This window comes from Populus alba, chromosome 6 (genome assembly GCF_005239225.2).
Source record: "Populus alba chromosome 6, ASM523922v2, whole genome shotgun sequence".
NCBI classification, from domain to species: domain Eukaryota; kingdom Viridiplantae; phylum Streptophyta; class Magnoliopsida; order Malpighiales; family Salicaceae; genus Populus; species Populus alba.
Window position 1 is genome coordinate 16,122,963 of NC_133289.1, and position 21,301 is coordinate 16,144,263.

The window sequence follows — 21,301 nt, forward strand, 5'->3', positions numbered from 1 at the left end:
TTATAATTTTATATCTTGAACTATTTTTATTTTAAATGAATTACTTATATACAAAGTATAAATTTGAGTGGGATAGCGCGGACAACAATGTTGTGAGGAAGGTATAGGATAATCACGCGGCAACTAGGTAACATCGAAAATAATATTTATTTTTGTTTTTATAATTTCATGCTCTAAATTCTAATTTGTTACCATGGAAGTAGGTTGCGTAATTTTTGGTATGACATAAAAAAAGCAAAAAGATATGTGAGAGATAATGGTCTTGAAGGATGGAATGAGGTGGCGGTTTAGCGGGAATTCAAACCGCCATTCATCTCGGGGGATATATGGACGACATATATTGAGTGGTTCGCACGACGCTTGCAGTTCAGTGCCGATAACTGGAACTTGCAAATTCATGGTTCAGTGACCATGCACACCGGCGGCTCCGTCCCGTTCAATACACATACGAAGTGGATGGTAAGTTAATTTAAATTAAATATATCATTAATTAATTTTTTTGTTGCTTATAAATATATTTAACTTTGCAACCTTTTTTTTCCTTACAAGCTAAGTCTCTTGAATGTGAGCCGAGCCTAATGTAGCTGTTTGTAAATACATACGCGCGGAGTCAAGACCGCTGAAAGGGGGTGCAATAGTTCATGGACAATTGTGCTCAACACTTCGTGGTATGTTCATTCAATCATTTAATTTCAAAAGTTATTATTTTTTTGAATTGAATATGATGATTTTTTTTAAAAATAATTTCATGAGACCTATAATAACCGGTTAAAGGAGAGATATGGAGACGATCTTTCAACCCATCCGGATTTCAATCCGTATTTATGGATGGAGGTAGGATTGTTTGGTGGCTCCAATAAAAATCGGCTTTACGGGCTTTCCAACACTACGACTGAAAACTTGCGGTCGGCCCGTAGTGTCTCAACCATTGGGAGCTCTCCATCAGTATCGAGCACCCAGTCTTAGAAGTTCATGGCCTTGAAACAATAATATGAACAACTCTTGACGGATTATGATCAGCTCTATCAAATGGTCATAGAGATTAGATCATACATGTGCAGCCCTTTTTTGGCTGCGTGGTTCCGAGAACAACCAGCCTCCTCCTCTTCCTCCTCCTCCTCCAGCTCCGCCATTGTTCTAGTTTAATTTTGTTTTTGAAACACATTAAATTTGTAATGAATATTTGGATGAATATTATTTAACATTATTTTTATATTTTTAATGTTTAATACAATTTTATTTGGTCAATTAGTTTTTTTACTATTAATAAATAATTTTTTTTATATTTTAAATAAATATCGAAGGCCTTACCGATGAAACCAGGTCGTTGATATTTTACCGAGAGTTGCAAAAAAATTACCACCCATGCCACAATCATCGATAGTTATATTTTGTCGGTGTTTACTGTTACTATTACTAACGAAAACTATCCGTCGGTATGTTACAGAGAATTCTAAAATATTTACTGCCCATGCCACAATTATCGATGATCATTCTGTCGGTGATTACCGTTGAAAATACGGACAGAATTATTCCATTGGTAAAGTTCTCACGGGAACTTTTTTTTAGCGTGCTTTGTTGTCTGTAAGACTGTCAGTGTTTCGTCGGTGTTTGATTTTATTTTTTTATTTCCGATAGAATTAGCGACAGAATGTGGAATTACCGACGATCAATATTCTGACGGACGGATTTCATCGGTAAAATTTTTACCAACAAATTGTGTGCCTTATACCGACGGAATTAATTCGTCGGTAAAACTGTTTAATGGTATAGTGTAATAACAAGTTGGTTTAAAATGACCTCCACTTGGTTTGTTATCAATGTGCGGGAACTAGACTCTAAAAATGTATGTCTTGGAAAAAAAATAAAAGAGGTATGATTCAATTAATTCTAATGTAATTATATTTTTTTAGTATAAAAATACCCTTAAGTTATATATATATATATATGTTGAGTCATTTGAAACTTGTTTAAGTTTTTTGCACGCACTATATCCCCTCTTTCCCCACATCTCGTTATAGATAAATAAATAAGAAAAGAAGCATAACCCATCTTCATCATCCATTATTAGTTTAGTTTGAATTTGATTTGAGCGATGATTGTTGATAATGATGTTCAAGTAAAAACAAAATATTTATTTCTTTTCATATTTTGCTTCTTTTTTTCCTGTTTGAAGAGGGAAAAAAGGAATTATAAGGATTATTAAGGGTTTTTTAATCGATTTCACCCGAAATCTCCATAGAAGGAGTACTTTCAAAAAACCATATTGTTTAGGATAAAAATTAAGGTTTTTTTTTTTTTTTTGTGCTAAAGTTCAGGGGATTTACTTTTTAGCTTTTGAAGAACACATTTATCCACAAAATATGAGTAAATTATAAATTTACCCCCTAGTTTTGCACAACAAATTTCTCTAGCTTTAAAAACTAATCTATTAGTCTTTGTCGTGTTCCTTTTCCATTTATTTTATTTTTTTGTTTGGAGAAATAGAAAAAAATAAATAACATGGAAAGATTAATGATAAAATAAGATATTTTTTAAATAAAGTAAGTATGATCAAAACTAGTTAAAGGACCAATTAATAGATTTTTTTAAGTTAAAGGACTATTTAATTCGTTTTATAAAAATAAAGAGAGTAATTTATAATTTACTCAAGAAAATGCCAATTCTCACTCCTCAACATAATTCATAATTGCATAACCGCATCGATTTGGGCAGCAGATGTAGTTTTCATCAGTACCTAAGTATTCTCGAGGGGAGTTGGTGATCCTTAAATGTTCCTTCAACATTAAACAAAAAAGTTTACATACAAACAAATAAACATTAGTTACAAGTGAATACAACAAAATAAGTTCCGTCAATGAAATTGATTTACAAAATAGTCAGAAATATTGAAACTATTTATTTTAGGATGTGGAAATTTAACTTATTTCAATAATTAAAAAAGCATGGGAAAATATTGTTGCCTGGCGCGCCATAGACACACTCATAGGTATTACTGTGCTCATAAGTTTTTTTTTTTTTTTTTAAAAAAAATTTTAATTTTCCTTTTAGTGACCTAATTAAATGCTAAATTAATTAAAATTATTAAATAAGAAAAAAAAATTAAAAATAAAGGATCAAAATAAAAAAAATACAGAAGAGATGTATGGTGTTTTTAGATTTTTTGGCAAAATATTTAATTTATTCCTCGTACTTTTGAATAATAAAAATTGGTTCTTTCATTTTTTTTTTAAATATGAATTTTAATTAAAAATTTTATTTTATTGAGTTTTTTTTTCCTTCTAATTTCATGCTTCGTTTTTTGTATTTTATTGAGTTTTTTTATTTGGATTTCTTTTTAAAAAAATATAATTTTTTTTAACATTTTTTTATGATGTTTTACATAATATTATTTAATTTAGTGTATGGCATGTTTGCTTAATTTTTTAATTAGATGTATTTTTAACCCCTTAAAATTTAAAAATAAATAAATTATTTCATCATTTTTATTTATTTTAAGTTCTGTTTTATTTGACTTTTTAAAAAAAAACTTTTAAGTACGTACGAGAGGAATCTTCAAGGAAAACAAATGGTCCCGATCGACGGCTAAAATACGCGTGTGAGGTGGACAACGACCACGAATTAAATTTAATAGTACGTGTTGATTTGGTGGCCTAGCTAGCAAAAGAAAGAGAGAAGGTCGAATAAACCCCTATTCGGGATTTTGCTAAAACAAAAAAATGTCGAGGCTCTCATGTTCTCTAATTCAATGTCTGCTCCCACTCCCACTACTCTTCAACTTGTTAACGATGTCAAGCCTTTTACAAACATCTCAAGGTGATGTTGGCACAGCTGCCCAGTACAGCCCTCCATATTTATCGTAAGTATTATTATTATTATTGTCAATACTTATATAAATATTATTAATATTTTTATTATTGTTATCATTATCATAACTATTATTACCACCACCACCACCACTACTATAACAAACTATTATAACTAATATAATTATTTTTAATAGTTTTATCATCATCATCATCATCATCATCATCATCATCAAGTGATTTATGTAGAAATATGTTGATTAGATAAATTAAATATGTAAAAGGTGAGAAATTAAAAGAGAGAGAGGTCACCCCATTAAGAATTTGATTTAAAAAAAAAAAGTAACAAATGAATCAATAAATTTAAATTGTTAAACTTAGATAGAGTTAAGCCAAATGAATTCAAAATGAAAGAAGATGTATTAATTGTGAGAAGAGAATATTAAAAAGATATACACATATATTATGAAATGAAGTTTTATTTTTAGAAGAAGATACAATGGAAAGAATTGAATTAATTCAAAAAAGAAATCATTATGGACATGTTAATTAAGGAATTTGGAGTAGAGATTATATAGATGAGAATAATTTAAATTGACAAGGAAAGAAGAAGAAAAAATTTCCTAGAAGAAGAGATTTCATGAATCTAAAAATAAATTTAATTTAGTGATGCTGGAGAAGTTATAGGAGGGTCAAAGACCGTGTTAACCATAGTGCGTCAGATAGCCACAAGTAGGTGAAAGATATTCACCTTAAATCAAAGTATTTGAATATTTTAGGATGTTAGTATTTGTAGATACTATAATGCTTACTTTTATTTTTTGGTTGAAATTATCATGCAATAAACGTAAATGACTTAATATGTAGAGAATTGGTATTCAAAAGAGAATAATAGAATGATTTGGCTTAAAAAAATGGAAATGCTAGATTTAATAAGCATTCATGTGAGGATACTAGAATTTATGTGCAATTTAGAAAAGAGAACCAAATTAATTTGGCTTTCAAAATGAGAATGCTAAATTTAATGAGTATTTATAAGAGGATACTAGAGTTCATAAGAGAAAACATGATTGATTTGGCTTCCAATAAATAAATAAATAAATAGAAATGCCAGACTTATGAATATTTGTGTGAGCAATTTCTGTTGTATTCAAAAGAGAATTTCGAATTGATTGGTTTTCAAAATAAAAATGCTAAATTAATGAGTATCCATGTGAGGATACTATAATTCATTGATGTTGAAGATAACATAGGACTTGTAGAATTTCCTTTAGAAATTATTAGTAAATAAATACCTTAGGATCGTTAGACAAAGAGATAAAGTAATTGAAGAGAATTACCAATGATTTTGGCAATGAAATATAATTGTTGGATTTAAATTAATTATTGAATGGATAATAAAAAAATTTGGTTAGAGTAATTGGATTGATTATTCCTTCTAAGAAAATATTAGTGGTGGTGGTAAAAGTATTAGTATTAATTCAATGTTTTTTCATATATGATATTTCCGGTCTAATAATCCGGGTTATGGATTTGAAAAGTTGATGTTGCTTAACATTTTTTTTGTTTTATATTGTATTTTTTGATTTTATCATTTAACATTAATTTTTTTAAATAAAAAAAGTTTTTTGTTTTTCTTAAATTTATTTTCTATTAGATTATTCCGATTTCATGACTTGGATCATGAATTTTACGAGCTAATACGAGTTGACTCATTCTTTAATATCCAATTTACATATGTAGCACGCTACCTCAGATTGATTCAATTCTGGTTTATTTGTTATTTCTTTCCAATTACATACTTTTTTATTTTTTTTATTTTTTTTTTTAACATGAGGTTAGTTAAGAATTAATTTACCTTCATAATTTGTTTCAATATGTTTTTATATAGTTATCACCATTTTAATTTATTATTCAGATTTTTAATTTGAAAGGTTGGCTTAGACTTATCCTAGTCAATCCAATAATATTGTCATCTCAACGTTCTTAAAAAGATTATACAATATATCATATATTTAATATTTAAATAAAATACCATCTAATATGCATTAGATTTTAATTTCATGATTATTTTTTTCCTTCCAGACCTGGATATATATATTTTTTGCATTAAAACCAAGGTTATCAATTTTAAAAACAGTTATGGACACCATCGAATCTCCATAAAAAAATAAAATAAAATCTGTAGACAGGGAACCATACCTGAGTTAATTTCACACTATCCTCACTGAATAGGAGTTGATTTAATTCCATAAATTATCTGTTGAGAATGCAAACATATCCATGAAAAACTTATCGTAGGTACTCTGAATCCAAGCAGCCTATTATTGATATCTTACCATAAAAAATCCTGTCGTGAGGTTTCATTCCTATATAATGGGAGGAGACCAGATTGGTCTGACGTACCAAAACATCATTTTACTATTCACAACATAGGATTTGAAGGTAGATATTAGCCAGTAAACTAGAGAAAAGAGTCAAGTGGCCATGGGAAAGAGGATTTTGATCGTGATGGGGATTTTTGCAAGCCTTCTCTCTGTAGCTGTTGCTATACCGGGAATCGCTACTTTCTACACAAACTATGTTCGTGAGTTTTCTGACAAATGGTGCTTTTCAAAGCTAGGGTTTTTAAACAGCACTGTTTTCATGTTTTACAGTGATGAATATTTTGCATATATAATAGTATCTGCCAGTCCGATCAAACCTCTCCCACTAAATTGACATTAAAAAAAATCATCTTTTTCTTGAGTTCTGAATTATTTCTTGAAAAACAAGAATAGTAATGGAAAAACAATTTTATAATGCTGTGATAGTACTAAATGACCCCAATTGAAAATATATTATTGTGTATGCACCAAGATCTTTGAGAGCTTTGGCTATCGATGACGTCTATCTAATATATATTTTTTTCTCAAATTAATACATGACAGCATCTGCCTGCTATGGCAACAAAAGCTTTGGTGTTATGATAGCAGCAGCAAATGATAGTTTATGGAACAACGGGGCTGCTTGTGGAAAAGTGTTCCAGGTTACATGTAAAGGTCCCAGGAATCCAGTACCGCATCCATGCACAGGCAAGACTGTAACTGTGAAGGTTGTGGATCACTGTCCTGGATGTCCATCGACGCTTGACCTCTCCAAGGAAGCCTTCACTCAAATCGCTAACCCTGTTGCCGGCATAATCAACATCGACTACATTCAGTAATTACTTCTTGTTGCGTCTCTATATATTTTATTGATATGTCAATGGTAAAGTAAATATTTTTTTTCTTCTTGTTTGCAGGGTTTGAAGTTCTCTCTTCAGGTGGATCGTAACCCAGCAAAATTTGCAATAACAGCATATAGTTGCGATAAACATGTACTACGTTTCCGAAAAAGTGCAAGAAATCTTTGCCAAAATTGATGGGTTCAAATAATTAAGAATGATGGCTGTTTTTATCAAATTATATTCATTCTCGTTCAAGGTATTTGTTTGTTTTGCTCAAAACTAATAATAGGAAAACAGCGTGTTCTTATGGAATATTACTTTTACACAGTCAACTGTTTCTGAGAGAGAGAGATATTTTTTATTTTAATTAATATAATGAGGGCGTCTTCCATACCTCCATACATCTTATTCAATATTAAAAAATTAATAAATACAAATAAAAACACTCATTAATTTTTTTTAATCAATATATTGTGATAATCTTTACAATAAAATTTTTTATTTTTTGTATTCATCGGTAAATACTAATAAAAAAATTCTCTCAGTATATACCAAGAAAATTCAAATGGAAAAATAATGAATGAAAAAAATCCAAATAATACGATGTCATGTAATTTTTACTGATGATATTACCAACAAAAAAGCATGTTTGTAATATGCCGATGAAAATTTTTTCTCGTTATACTAAGAGAATTACAATGGGATTTAAAAAGATAAATCGCATGGTGTCGTTGCATTGTTTATAGGCATAATGATCGATGAAGTTACTAAATAAATAATTTTATTGATAATGTTGTCAATGACTGGACTATTGACTCTCCTCCCCCTCTCATATTTCTCCTTCTTCTTTATGTATTTTTTCTGCAACAAACAGCCACCTCCTCCCTCAATCCCAATACAATTCAACCTCCCACAACAAATTTAGCCACCACAATACTCAATTTGTTAGCATCTATGTTTTGATTCAAATTTTATTGAGGATTCTTCACTATAAGTAAGCAAATCTATTTTTTTATTTGAACTCAATTTTAAAATGTTGATTTTTTTTGCAGTATATGTATTTTGTTTAGGTGTTTACTTGTTTTATAGTTTTTTTCTCATACAAATTTGTTATATGGATTTATGATTTGTCCATGTTAGGGTTTGTTTTAGATTTTGTAATATCGTATTTATTTGTAAATTGATAAAACTTATGTTGAATTTTTAACTTAGGTGTTTTGTGATGAAATAAACAATGACTTATTTAACTGGTCTATTTTATATTTTATCAATTTTATTACAGAGTTGAAATTTTGGTAAAAATATAGAAATTTGAATTTATGTAGATAATTGATAATGAATCAAGAGTACTATTAATGCCTTGTTTGTTTCAAGGAAAACGAATTCTGGAATTCGTTTTCCTGACTTTCCATGTTTGGGAACAAAATGGAAAAGCAAGTCAATGGAACTTAATTCCGGTCAACATAAGAAAGCTGCTTATTAACGGAAAGTGTTTTCCTTCTGATAAAGTAAGGAAACACCTTTCTTTTTTTTTACACCCATTTTCATAAATCACGGTCTCTTTCTCTCTTCAAAAACGATTGAAAGCAGGAACAATTGTAGAAGCATTTCTCTGGACAAAATTCATAACACAGCTAAAATTCATCAAGCAAGCCACAAAAAACACAATAAAAAAACACAATTTTTCCATGACAGTTTTCTTCTTCAGGCATGTATTACTCACATTCAGTAGTTTATTCTAACCAAACAAACCAAATCCCCAAAACTGTGTTAATCAATCTTCCCAGCAAAAAGCATCCCCTCCCTGTTACCCCATCCCCGATTCAACCACCATATCCGGGTGGAAGCGTTTGAAAAATCAACCCTTGCTCTTTTTTTTTTTTTTTAACAGTAGCCGGGGGAGAGAGGGAGGAGAATTGGGAAGGAGGAGCCATGTTGCCCCTTGAATATTTGAACTTTGTCCTGCTTCTTTGTCTTCAATATTTGCTTTTTTGTGCACAAATGGTGAGAGAAACAGAGAGGGAACACGGGTACGAGAGAAACCGAGAGGGAGAGGGAACAAGGGAAGGGGAATGAGAGAAACCGAGAGGGGAATCGACCGAGAGGGACAGAGTGAGAGAACAGGGAACAGGGGAATGGGAGAGGGGAAGAGACCGATCGACCGTGAGGGAGGGAATGGAACTATAAGCTTAATTTTATACTTGTGAAGTCAGGGGAAGGAAGCTTTGAATGCTGCGTGTTTGTGAGGAAAATGCAAGAGATGATGAGAGTTTTAACCAGAGAATATGAGCTCCCATTTTTTTCCATGTGTTTGTGTGAGAGTTAATGAGCTTACAATGTTTTAATAAGCTTAAAGCTTGTTTTTTTTTTTTTTATTATTATTTTGTGATTTATATATCTCTATATTCATATGAATGACATAAATCTGCTTCTGCTTATTATCATGTAATTCTGTAAAATGGCTACCTTAATTATATATGGTCATATTATCATTGTGAATAATTACACCATTACCGTGTGAAGTGGGATGTTTAAATACATGTTACATTAATAAGGGGAATCATAACATAACAAAAATATATTAATAGGTTTTACGTAAAAAATATTTCACAAGCTTATTTCTCTATAATATGATATGACATATATAGTTATATTTTATAAAATAAGCTATGTATGAATATAGGATATAATAAAAATTCATCATTATACTTTTTAGATTTCATTTTTTTATTATTGTAAGTGATTAAATATTTTATATATATTAGATAAACTTAAAAAAAATTAATTCATTAATAAATTATTTTCCAGTTCATTTTCCATAACACAACCAAAACACTGAAAAATTGTTTTCCAGTTCATTTTCCATAACACTACCAACATCGAAAAATACTTTTCCAAATTCACTTTCCCCGTAATTCACTTTCCAAAAGGAAACAACTTTCCTGCAAACAAACGGAGCCTAAAATAGATTGAATAAGTTTGAACTAAATCAATATTTTTACAAATTATTTAGTTAACTTAGTTAATTAATACATGTTGTCAATCATTATTGTATATAAGTTTGATATAAGTAAATATAAGTAATGGATGATCATTTGTGGATATATAGAGATTCACCCAAAAGGTTGCGGATGATGAATTATTGTAATAAGGTTCATGGTTTTATATAGTTAACATGCTATTTAATCCGAGAAATATTAATGGATAGGGTACTAGATGTCCATGCAAGAGGTATATAAAATAAAAGTTTTTCGATCCAGATATTGTAACGATGCATCTTTTATAAAACAATTCATGGAAAATACACATGTTGGTATGCAAAAAGAGAACCATAAGTTCCTCACGATACCATGGTAGGAAGGATGGTTCGGTCAACTTTTAATTTTAGCAATGTGCATAGAGTTGTAGATGACATTAGTAATCTTTATAAGAATATGATTATGGATGCGATGAGAATGAATCAGAGTTATGCTAGTCAATGCCCAATCGTAGATGAAGAACCTAATAGTTTTCCATGATGGTATTAAGTTTGTCATTTTCAATTTCATCATTCAATTCGAATTGATGATATTATGTTTTCCAATTTGATTCTCATTGTTTTCATTTGTATTTTTTTTCTTGAACCTTTTGTAAAAAGTTATTATTCTTTTCAATTTCACCCTCTAAATTACAACATTGTTTTTATTTTTTTTGGCAATTATGATCCTCGATTGTTTAATTTTTTTTCTATTTACTAAATTGATTTTTTTTTTCATTTTCACCCTTCAATTAAATATAAAATTTATTTTTTATTTTAATTTTGATCCTCATTATTTAAATTTCTATATTTTAAATCCTTTTGTATAATTAAAATTATTTTTTCAATTTCATCTTTCAACATTTGATTGGTTTGGGAATTTGGCTTCATGGTTTTTTCTAGATTAGATGCTTTGGGTCTACTGACTCGGGTCATGAGTTTGAAAAGTTAACATGATTTTTTTTATTTTTAAAAAGGCTTTATAATCCTTTTTATTTTTTACTCGGTTATTCAAAACTCATGACTTGGTCTGCGAATTTGGTGGAATATCCCTAGTTGGCTCAACCTTGTTTACCAAAGTTATTGGTTAGTTATGACTAATTTTTTTATGTCATTTTTTTTTTTTACCTTATTTCGGCACCTGGACATCTTTTTTTGCCAAAACCCGTGGCAAAGCGTGGACACTAAGGTAGTGTTTTGTTACTATTCTAGGATAAAAGAGACAAATATAATGGAAACAAAACTGAAAATAAAGTAGAGATATAATTGGTGTTTGATAGTGGTATATAATTAAACATAATGATTCTCTCTCTCTCTCCTCTCTCTCTCTCTCTCTCTCTCTCATATATATATATATATATATATATATATATATATATATATATATTTGTTATGGTGGACAAGAAAAAATAAAATATAAAACAAGTTAATTTTACCTTTAATATGCATTACTTTCAACTTACATATTTTTTTTAAAAATAATTAAATATTATTATTTTTTTATTTTAGTTTATATTGAATGTTGAAATTAATAATATTATAATAACTCTAGTTATAAAATTAGACTATATTATAATAACCTGAGAAAGTTGATAAAGGATCAACAGACCAAGGGCTTGGATTGGTTAGGATTTAAGAAAAAAATAAAGAAAGAATTGACCCGACCTCATGTAGTTAAAAACCCGGGTCTACTTGCCTACCTAATCAACCTAGGATAAAACATGTCTGAAACCTGTTAACATTTTTTTAAAAAAAAATTTGGGGGTCAAAACTAGGCTGCTTTGATTCTTTATATATACATATATTGCATCAACATGAGTTGTCTCTCTCGACCTATAACCCAGACCTTACCCAGGGTTGACTCTTTGATCGAGTTTTAAAACTATGATAATAATCACTTTTATTCGTATGTTAACCCAGCACCTAGGTCAACCAAGATGACCCTCTCGACATATGATCTAGGCCTTGAATGGAAGTCATATCTTTTGAGTTGAGTTTTAAAACTATGATAATAATTATTTTATTTTTACATGTTTTAGTTGGATAATTTTGATTAAGACATTTTACGAGGATATTTTACAAAAAAAAATTAAATATTATCTTTGAGATATATCCTTTTATACTCCTAAATATTTCATTATAAAATTATCCCTCAATAATATATTTTATTGATATTTTTTTTCATAACACTAATCAAACACTACCTAGGAAAAGAAACTTTTGGTGTATTGGATGGGAATGAAAAGACCACACGAAGGTTTACTTATCCAATGATCCACCTTTAGGGGGAAAGTGATTCTGTAGTTTGATTATTTCGGTAATGGTTTTATCTAAGCTTGGGCTAGTTTTACATGGATTTTTTTTTTTAATTTTCTCTCGTTCCTTTTCTGTTATTACTTTCTTTTTTTTTGCTTCCTTTATTATTATTATCTGTTTTTTCTTTTGTTTTTCACTCACTTGTTGCTCATTCAAGACTAAAGAAAACATGCAAAAATGGTTAACAATCATATATATATATATATATATATAATCATAAAAAAATTTAGAAGAATTGTATGAAAATGCATTACTTGATTTTATTTATATATTTTATAAAAGCTGAGAGTCAAAAGTTAGTTGACTCAGAAAAAAAGTTATCATGATCTTTTATTTTAACATTGTTAGAACATAATATAAATTAAGTTATGGGGATTGAGATAATTTTTTAACAAACATTGAATTGGTAACAATTAGCTACATATTACTTGTTATAAAGTTGAGTTTTTAAGACATATTAAAAAGATTATTTTACTTCGAATATCCCATTTAACTTTTTGGATTTTCACTATTAATTTTTGTTGTTGTAATTTTAGGATATAAAATTATATTATCAGAACACCAAATTATCTTTACTAGTGAAAAATACTTGATGCCACACTATAAATAACTAATTAGGCAACACACACAAGTACTAACACATTGACACAGCCTCTCCTAGACCTGTGAACAGCGTATCATGAAGTAATTGGCATGCCCATTTATAGCAAATGGAGCTAACTTCTTGCAATTTTCAGTGCCATGTTGTTTTCAAAAGTAATTGGACAGTTCGATTTTCTGTTGTTTCTTTTTTAAGAATTATTATTATTTTTTGTTGTTGATAAAAGCAAATGGACAACTGGAATCTTTAATTTCTATCCCGAGGAGATCAAGCTAGAAACAACAATGGGTAGAGTTTATGACAGTAACCTTTTGGAGGCTACATTGCCCAGGTTGGAGCTACTTATGTTTGCAATCTTCTTCACCAGCCATGTTTTTCATTTCATACTTAAGCGCTTCAGCATCCCTTTGTTGGTTTCTCAGATTCTTGTACGTATTGTTCATTGTTCTGATCATCTTATAATTATGTAATGTTTCTTGTCTGATCCCTGTTTCTTTTTTAGCTGCCTAACAAGCTAGCTATATATAATGCATTAACTTCTTGATTTAATGTGTGTTATTTATCTTGCGATGTAATACTATGATTATATATATATAATCGAGCATATGCTCAAACTTTGGTAAAATCGATTCTTGTACCAGGCTGGAATGATCCTTGGCAAGGCAGGCCTCGGGTTGCAAGCAGATTACAGAAGTATCATGTTTGGGATCGACAGTGACCAACTGTTTGGCACAATTGGAGGATTCGGTTTCCAACTCTTTGCATTTCTAAATGGAGTTAAAATGGATTTAAGCCTGATAAGAAAGACGGGGAGAATGGCACTTTGCAGCGGTGTGCTGTCCATGGTGATGCCTGTACTGTTTGGTGCGGTTACCACGTCGATTGTCAACAGTTACTTGGGGCTACTCGAACTAGATAAGCTTTCGCTTTCCTTGGTGATGTTAGTGCATTCCATGACTCCGTTTCCCGTCACCTGTAGCTTTGTCAGTGACCTCGAACTAACCCATTCAGAGCTTGGCAGATTAGGACTCTCTGCAGCGTTAAGCAGTGAATTACTGACCCAATTTCTTGCATGTAATGCCTTCCTTGTAGGCATTTTTTACCAGTATCATTATCAAGGAGCTCTTAAAACTGTAGCAATAGCTACGGCCTTTATTATTCTGACTGTTTTTGTGGTGAGACCGGCAATGCTCTGGGTGATCAAGCAAACACCCGAAGGAAGGCCTGTCAGAGATTTATATATTTCCTTTGTCGTTCTAGGCGCATTGGTTTCTGGTCTAATATTTCAGTTTATTGGTCTGAACATGTTCCTTGGGTCACTTGCTTTTGGATTGGCTGTACCAGCAGGACCTCCTCTTGCATCAGCTCTCGTTGACAAGTTCGAATGCATGGTCTCAGGCGTGCTTATACCTCTCTTTATGGCCATGTGCGCCTGTGACAACGATGAAAGCAAATTTTAGGGAGATCAGTTTTGACAAAAAATTAACGAAGGGCGCAGCCATCGTCGTCACTGTAGTCAGCTTGACCAAATTTGGAGCTTGCTTGGTAACTCTCTTCTATTACAGGATGCCAAAACAGGATGCCTTCGCACTTGCGTTCATAATAAGCTCCAAAGGGATCGTTGAGCTGGGCGCGTATGCATTTATCTCAGAATCAGGGGTATTTAATCAACCCTTGACATTAGATGCATTGAGTTCTATAGCATAACTGTTAGCCAATCAGTTTTAGCGTGTCCGATATCTAATTCTGCTCTAATGTTCTCTCATTTTCTTCTTATTCGTGTCCAAGAATAGCTATTTACAGAAGGGATGTTCTCCTTTTTGGCCATTACCATTCTAGTGTCGGCAACCGTCTCGCCTATTTTCGTGAACTGGCTGTATGATCCATCGAGGAAATATGCAGGCTATCAGAAAAGGAACATTATGCATAGCAAAGATCTGTGTGTGCTAGCATGCATTTACAGGCCAGACAATGTGACCAGCATCATCAATTTTCTCCAAGCCTTGTGTCCAACTCTAGAGAGCCCTGTTTCTGTTTGTGCACTTCATCTTATCAAGATCAGCGGGCGAGCCACCTCGCTCTTCATTTCCCACCAGAAGCAGAAAAGGTCTCTCTCTGCCCGCTCCATTTCTGAGAATGTCATTCTCTCTTTCAGCAACTTCTGGCGAAACAATTGCGAGATAGAATCTGTAAATGTCTTCACATCAATCTCTCCAACCAAATTCATGCACCAGGACATATGCACACTTGCATTGGATGAACTTGCATCATTTATAGTGCTTCCATTTCATCTAAAATGGCTTGTTGATGGGTCTATTGAATCACAGGACTCTAGATTTAGGACACTGAATTGTTGTGTCCTTGAGAGAGCACCATGCTCAGTGGGGATCCTCATCGACCATGGCAATCAAGTAAATTCCATTTCCAGGGAATCATCAAGAGAGCAGTCCCTACTTGTTGCTCTGATATTCTTCGGAGGCGAAGATGATCGAGAAGCCCTGGTGCTGGCTAAACACATGTCTCAGCACAGAAACATTAGCCTAACAATAATCCATTTCGTTCTCTCAACTGGTGAGATTAAATCTGATTGGGAGAAAATGCAAGATTCTGACAGGTTGAGGAATATGAAGCCTGACTTTAAAGAGCATAGAGAAGTGACGTACATTGAGGAGACGGTAAGCGATGGACTGGAAACTTCAAACAAAATCCGATCAATCCTCCATAAATATGACTTCTTTATTGTTGGGAGAAGGAAAGATGTGGAAACAATACAAACAGCAGGTCTTGATTATATGAACGAGTACCCAGAGCTTGGTGCTATTGGAAATCTGCTCGCTTCAATGGAAACCACTGAAAGATACTCAGTCTTGGTTGTACAGCAACAGATATCCTTGTAAAGTACAGTCATTCAAACTTTCCTGTTTAGTTTTTGTTAGTTTTGGTATTAAATCATTTTTATGCTTAGAAGATGATTTTTTCTTTCTTTCTTCTTCTTATTTTAATGTATAAAAACTGGTAACTGGAAAATATGAAAATGACACTTTAAGCTATGATCCGCTTTGATGATGATGGTGAGAGCAGATTTCTGAGAGACTAGTTATGATTATAATTTAATGAAGAACACTGCAATAATCATCATTGTAGTGCCAATTTAGTGCTTGCTTGGCACCTCTATTGTCTTGCACTACTAGTTGCCCAAACAGTTTGTCTTTGCACTCGGTTTCATAATAAGCTCCGAAGGGCATGCTGAGCTACAGCAGAAAAGGGAAATATGCAGGCTATCAGAGAAAATGCTTGATTTGCAGGTGTTGAGAGAGGTTAACCTCGTTGGAACATTTTCCTGGTTCCATAATACACCACCAAAAGGCCAAACAAATCAAGGGGGAACACTACACAGCAATGGTACAATTATTGAACCTAAAAGATCCAATAAAAGGAGACAAATCGGACCCTAAGCCCAGTCCATAAATGATTCAGCCATCACTGCTGCCTCCTACTGCTGTCTATTAATTCAAGACCAAGGGAGACCTAAACTAGCTAAAATGGCAAACAATATAAGCTTCCCAAAAAGGCAGTAACAGTTTCAAACCACCTGTAAAAGGTGGGTGAGAAGCATAGTAGCTTCCTTAAGGTAATAGAGAGATGAGGAAATTTTGGAGGTTCAATCGTTAGAGTTTATAAGAGAACGGCATGCATGCATATAACCACAAATATGGTTTAACATCTTGTTGACTCGTCGAATTGTAATCAACTATTGAGAGCAGTGAAGAGAAAAATAATCTCATATAATCAACATATTAAAGTCATGGAAAACAAATGTCATTGAGCTCAAACAACTTCTCAATAATATAATCATAATTTTTCGTTGTCACATTTATACCAGTTCCTCTGACCACCTTGTTACCAAATGCTTTACAAATTAAAATTTAAAGTGAAAAGAAGGAGAAAAAAGGTGTGTTTAAATGCTATTAACATTGACTGACACCACGGAAAAGAATTTCATGAAGTGATATGAAGATTAAACAAGTAGGGCACATCATCAACCCCATCACCAGTTTTGGTTACCTGGGAGACCAAGCCATAATAGAAGCCTCCGTGGCCGATCAAGGAACCTGGCTTGCCATGCAGGCTCGTCATTTTCATAGACGAAACCACTTTTCATGTATAACTGTTTTGCTGGTTCATTGTTGACAGCAACATGGACATAGAGATCGGTTAGGCCTGAAAATAATTCATCAAACTAAACTAAATTATTCATAAGCAGAACTTAAACAAGCTAGTAGAGAATTCAGAAAGAGGCAAAAACATCTCAATGAAATTTAAAGCACGCTACTCAAGATGGAAAGTATAGGCGTGAGCCTTAGTTCCATCTGTATCCAGGTAATGCCTATTCAAGATTATTAATCAGCAACGATATAGAGCAATTGCAAATAACACATTCGGTACTTCAATTCTCAAACATATATCAATCTCATTTTTGGCATTATTTTCCGGTTTTCCCTTCCTTTGTTTTCTATGTTTAGAGAATCATGTAGCAATGTGCATGTACTGCATCTGAAAGATTAGAGAAGGTATGGCTGCTCCGAAAATGACTTTAACAAGTTCTTACCCCATTTCTGAGCAACTGCTTTAGACTTTGCAACAAGATCATAACCCAATCCATTCCTATGAAGTTCATTGGCAACACAAACATTGCTCAAGTATCCCCTAGCAAATTGACCTTCAATACCCTGTCAAAGCAACATGGAAAACCACTACAATATTTCAAAATTCACAACATAATAGAACCCATGTCAAACTAATAAATACTGGGGGTGCAACAATGAGTGGTAGTTTATTTTTAAGTTCTTCTTGTCATTGTTTATATAATTGTTGTTTCAGAAAACATTTGGGGAAAGAAATTCATACATTTTCAATAAAAAACACACATTAGAATAATTTTCATTCTAGCTATTCTTCACAAGAGAGATGACTCTTGGCCTGGCCCAACCATAAGAAACCTTACTGAGCAAAATATTCAAAACTGGAGCTACGGTTTGTTCAATCCAGGAATGCACAAGAAAAGTAATCAGGTCTTAGGTCTGGGCCTGACCTGGCCAGGAACAATTCATGATGGGCGTGTCAAAGTCCAAGGAAATCATGCCAGGTTGATCAGAAATTCTATCACAGTACTCCTAAGTACTATCCATTAAGATGGTGTTCACGGAGTGGGATTGTGGTATTATAGTACACTATTCTACAAGAAAAAGATTGGAAAGCTTTGAAAAGTAACTTTTTCAGATAACATTAAACACAAGCAATTACAACTGTGTTAGCATTCCTGAAAAAACTGGTGAAATAAGAAAAGATCTCAAAAACAAGTGATCACGAGTACACTGTCTATTGGCACTCTTGGGTGGATATAAAAAAGAACAGTTTTTCATGAACCAAATTGATAAAAAAAACAGAACACTATCGAAAGCATGAAGCAAGGAAGGAGAGACATTGAAACCAAATCAGATGTAAACAGAAAGTAGTTAAACAAGTTTTAATTTAAGCAAGAATAGAAATGTGTCGATCAAAGAAAATACAGCCCACTTAGCATTCCCTCACAATCATACTTGATCTTCATCGAAGGAAATGTTTTCGTGAAAGTAACATCAAAACATGACCATTTAAGCACCAGAAAAAAAAAAAAAAAATAGCGTGTATTAGAGAAACTAGAGGAAAGCCTAATAAATGCTCTACTCCAGAAAAGTAATGTAAGTACATGTAATGCAAACAAAGAACGCACAGAGATAGTAAAATTAATTTCTGACGTGGGGTTAAGCAATTCAGTTATTTATTTATTATTTTTACAGATTGAACATCCCCAAATCTGCCTTTTTATAATAACGTCTATAATCAAGATAAGAACAATAATAATTCACAATTAAAGAACTTTTTTAAAAAAATTACCTCAGGTTTCATTCCAGTAATTTCATCAGGAAGACTCATACATTGATTTACATCGAGTGTCCCCACCACCACTCTATCTTCTCCATTCTCAATAAACTACAATTAATTAAAATTAGAAATTAGAAGAAGAAGAAGAAGAAAAAGACAACATTATTATCACTTGCAAATTTAACACGGACAGAAATAATAATAATAAAATCAATTAAACAAACCTTACATTGCGCGCATAAATCATCATTAGGCAAGCTCAACAACTGTGACAACGGAAGCGACGCGTTTAAACACGAAACTCTATTAAAACCGGTTCTTTTACCAGCAATTCGTTCTTTTAAAGCTTCGAATTCACGCTCTGCTAGGTATCTTTTATGATCCTAACAATTATTAATCAGTTTCAATTTTGTGGGCAACCAAACACAAAATTCAAAAATAAATTTACTAATTCAAAGAGAAAATCAAAGACTGACTTGGATACCGAAAGTGGAAGGCTTGAATTCGTTGAAGGAACGGACACGGAGACGCGCGGCGGCCCAGAGTTGGTCCTCCGACGACGTTTCGGAGATTGTAAGAGACGACTTGTCAATGTGGTGTGGAGTGACTACGTGTGTGGCTGAGATTGGGCAGAGGCAAAGTCGACGGGAAGGGGAGTAACGGTAATTTGGAGAAGTTATTGAGAGGGAAGGAGAAGAAGAGAGGAGTACCATTTTAATTTTTATTTTATTTTGTTGGAGTGGATTATCCTGAGCTTCTCTCTTACATTTCGTCCTTAAATCTTTTTTTTTTTTTTTGTAGCTTTGAAGTCTGTAAGTGAACTGTTCGGTCCTTCTTTTTTCATGGACCAAGTTGCATGCATACTCTAACATGTAAAGAGCTCGAGTATGCATGTTTATTATTGTTTGATTTTTTTTTTTTATTATTATTATATTAGGATTGTGAGGATAAACTGTGTTAAAGTTTTTAGTAAGAACACCAACTCATGAGAATTTTGGCCTAAAAATTTCTCTCACTATAATTTATTTAAATATAAATCAAGTCATCGAATATCTAAAAGTGTGATAAAATATCTTTTCATTAATCTGAAACAACAGTTTATAAGTTTAATATAATACAAACTATTTTTGAAAATTATTGTCCTAAACAAAACTACTCTGCTCATTCTTTTCAAACCTCGAACTAGGATATACTACAACCTTATTAATATAAATCTCGAATCTAACCAAAATAGTGTAGGGTTTTCTCTTTTAAAATTGATCGGCCCTATGTTACCTGCTGAGTTATACCTCTCAATCTCATGGCATAATTATTACCATCTTCAGCATGCACATGATAGCACATGGTTTCAGAAGCCTAATGTTGTGCTTCCCTTCTTCAAGCTTCTCTCTCATCTATCAGAGTTTGCATGATTGAGACAAACTCATCTTGCTAGGTAACTTACTGCCCCAAATGGTCATCCAATCGTGTGATCAACTAAGCTTGCTGCTGGCATTGTTCGTAAAGCATCTATTTCGTCTGCTCCAATCCATACCTCTTGATAAGTCTGTTTATTTGCATGGTTGCTTCCACGTTTAAAAAAACTACAACAAACAAATATTTGATAAAATTAAAAATGCAATTTATTTTTTATGGGGACCAATTCATTTCACGTTTAAAATACAGGTTTTGCCGAAGCAGCTTTTGGCTACTTTTCTTTACTTTTTTTAAGTAAATAATGCGATACTGTTCATGTGAATAGTTTTTTTTTTTTTTAAATATAGTTTAGAGTGAATTAAATTAACTCGTATTGTCATGTGAACAATATTTTTTGTTTCTGAAAAACTAGTATTGAGTGAATTAAATTCACTCACACTGTAATCTCAATATTTATTCCTGATAATATTATCTAATTTAGATTTGCAAAGTCAACTTCAATTAAAATAATTTTTTTTCAAAATATAAATATATATTTAAGTTCTTTAAGAGTATGTTTACATTGCAGCTGAGTCGGCAAGTCATCATTATCTCTTTTATGGTGGCGAAGTGTTTACTCTCGGTTGCAAGATTGGCTAACTTTCATTTATTAGCACTTAATGAATTGTAACTTTATTGTACTCAATCTCCTAGAAAAACATCTTCCAAGACTAAGGTACCCTTAAAGGGTGGAAAATACTCTTTTCCTCTGGTCTTTTCCATAACAAATAAGCAAACTCTTCCATCAACTCTTTTAGCAATCTTGACACACCAGGGTGTTTTTAAGCTCCTTATTAGCTTTATTAAATTTCTTACAGTTTTGATGTAGAGGGAGATGAGAGTGAGTTGGCCAGAAAAAAAAATTCACCAAGTGATCAAATCTAAAATATTTAATTTAATTTTGTGTTTTAAAACTAATTAGAATTTCAAAAAGGTTTCTATTATATATATTTTTATATATAAATTATAGTACT

The 21,301-nt window shown here is 32.1% G+C and overlaps 3 protein-coding genes across 6 annotated transcripts; 2 read left to right on the top strand and 1 right to left on the bottom strand.

Annotated features, from left to right (window-relative positions):
• Positions 1-6,293: 6,293 nt before the first annotated feature.
• LOC118058233 (putative EG45-like domain containing protein 1) lies at positions 6,294-7,011 on the top strand. The gene is made up of 2 exons (XM_035070939.1): positions 6,294-6,393; positions 6,737-7,011. Exons 1-2 carry the CDS (start codon positions 6,294-6,296, stop codon positions 7,009-7,011), a joined length of 375 nt encoding a protein of 124 aa, XP_034926830.1.
• A 6,280-nt stretch (positions 7,012-13,291) lies between these two features.
• Positions 13,292-16,117, top strand: LOC118058232 (cation/H(+) antiporter 4-like). Its single transcript, XM_035070938.2, is given in 4 exon segments — positions 13,292-13,375; positions 13,589-14,377; positions 14,379-14,606; positions 14,741-16,117. Coding segments are annotated over 4 exon segments (2,205 nt in total). The 3' UTR covers positions 15,845-16,117.
• Positions 16,118-16,711: 594 nt separating this feature from the next.
• Positions 16,712-19,700, bottom strand: LOC118058231 (GCN5-related N-acetyltransferase 7, chloroplastic). Of its 4 annotated transcripts, none has more exons than XM_035070937.2 (5): positions 19,349-19,700; positions 19,097-19,138; positions 18,885-18,980; positions 17,557-17,677; positions 16,712-17,168 (listed from the first exon to the last, which is right to left on the bottom strand). In XM_035070937.2, the coding sequence occupies exons 1-5, from the start codon at positions 19,583-19,585 to the stop codon at positions 16,996-16,998; spliced, it is 669 nt and encodes a 222-aa protein (XP_034926828.1). In that variant the 5' UTR covers positions 19,586-19,700; the 3' UTR covers positions 16,712-16,995. The 4 variants fall into 4 exon arrangements, with proteins under 4 accessions (XP_034926828.1, XP_034926827.1, XP_073265899.1 ...); XM_035070936.2 differs by having other exon boundaries at positions 19,097-19,255; positions 19,349-19,699; XM_073409799.1 differs by having other exon boundaries at positions 17,048-17,187; positions 19,097-19,255.
• Positions 19,701-21,301: the final 1,601 nt, after the last annotated feature.

What these genes read in the sequence shown, in the direction of transcription:
- LOC118058233 (XM_035070939.1), top strand. Translation starts at nt 6,294, where the DNA reads ATGGGAAAGAGGATTTTGATCGTGATGGGGATTTTTGCAAGCCTTCTC. An exon ending in TTTCTACACAAACTATGTTC is followed by an intron (nt 6,394 to 6,736) that starts GTGAGTTTTCTG and finishes AATACATGACAG; the next exon opens with CATCTGCCTGCTATGGCAAC.
- LOC118058231 (XM_035070936.2), bottom strand. Translation starts at nt 19,585, where the DNA reads ATGGTACTCCTCTCTTCTTCTCCTTCCCTCTCAATAACTTCTCCAAAT. An exon ending in CTTCCACTTTCGGTATCCAA is followed by an intron (nt 19,256 to 19,348) that starts GTCAGTCTTTGA and finishes AATAATTGTTAG; the next exon opens with GATCATAAAAGATACCTAGC. An exon ending in ATTTATGCGCGCAATGTAAG is followed by an intron (nt 18,981 to 19,096) that starts GTTTGTTTAATT and finishes AATTAATTGTAG; the next exon opens with TTTATTGAGAATGGAGAAGA.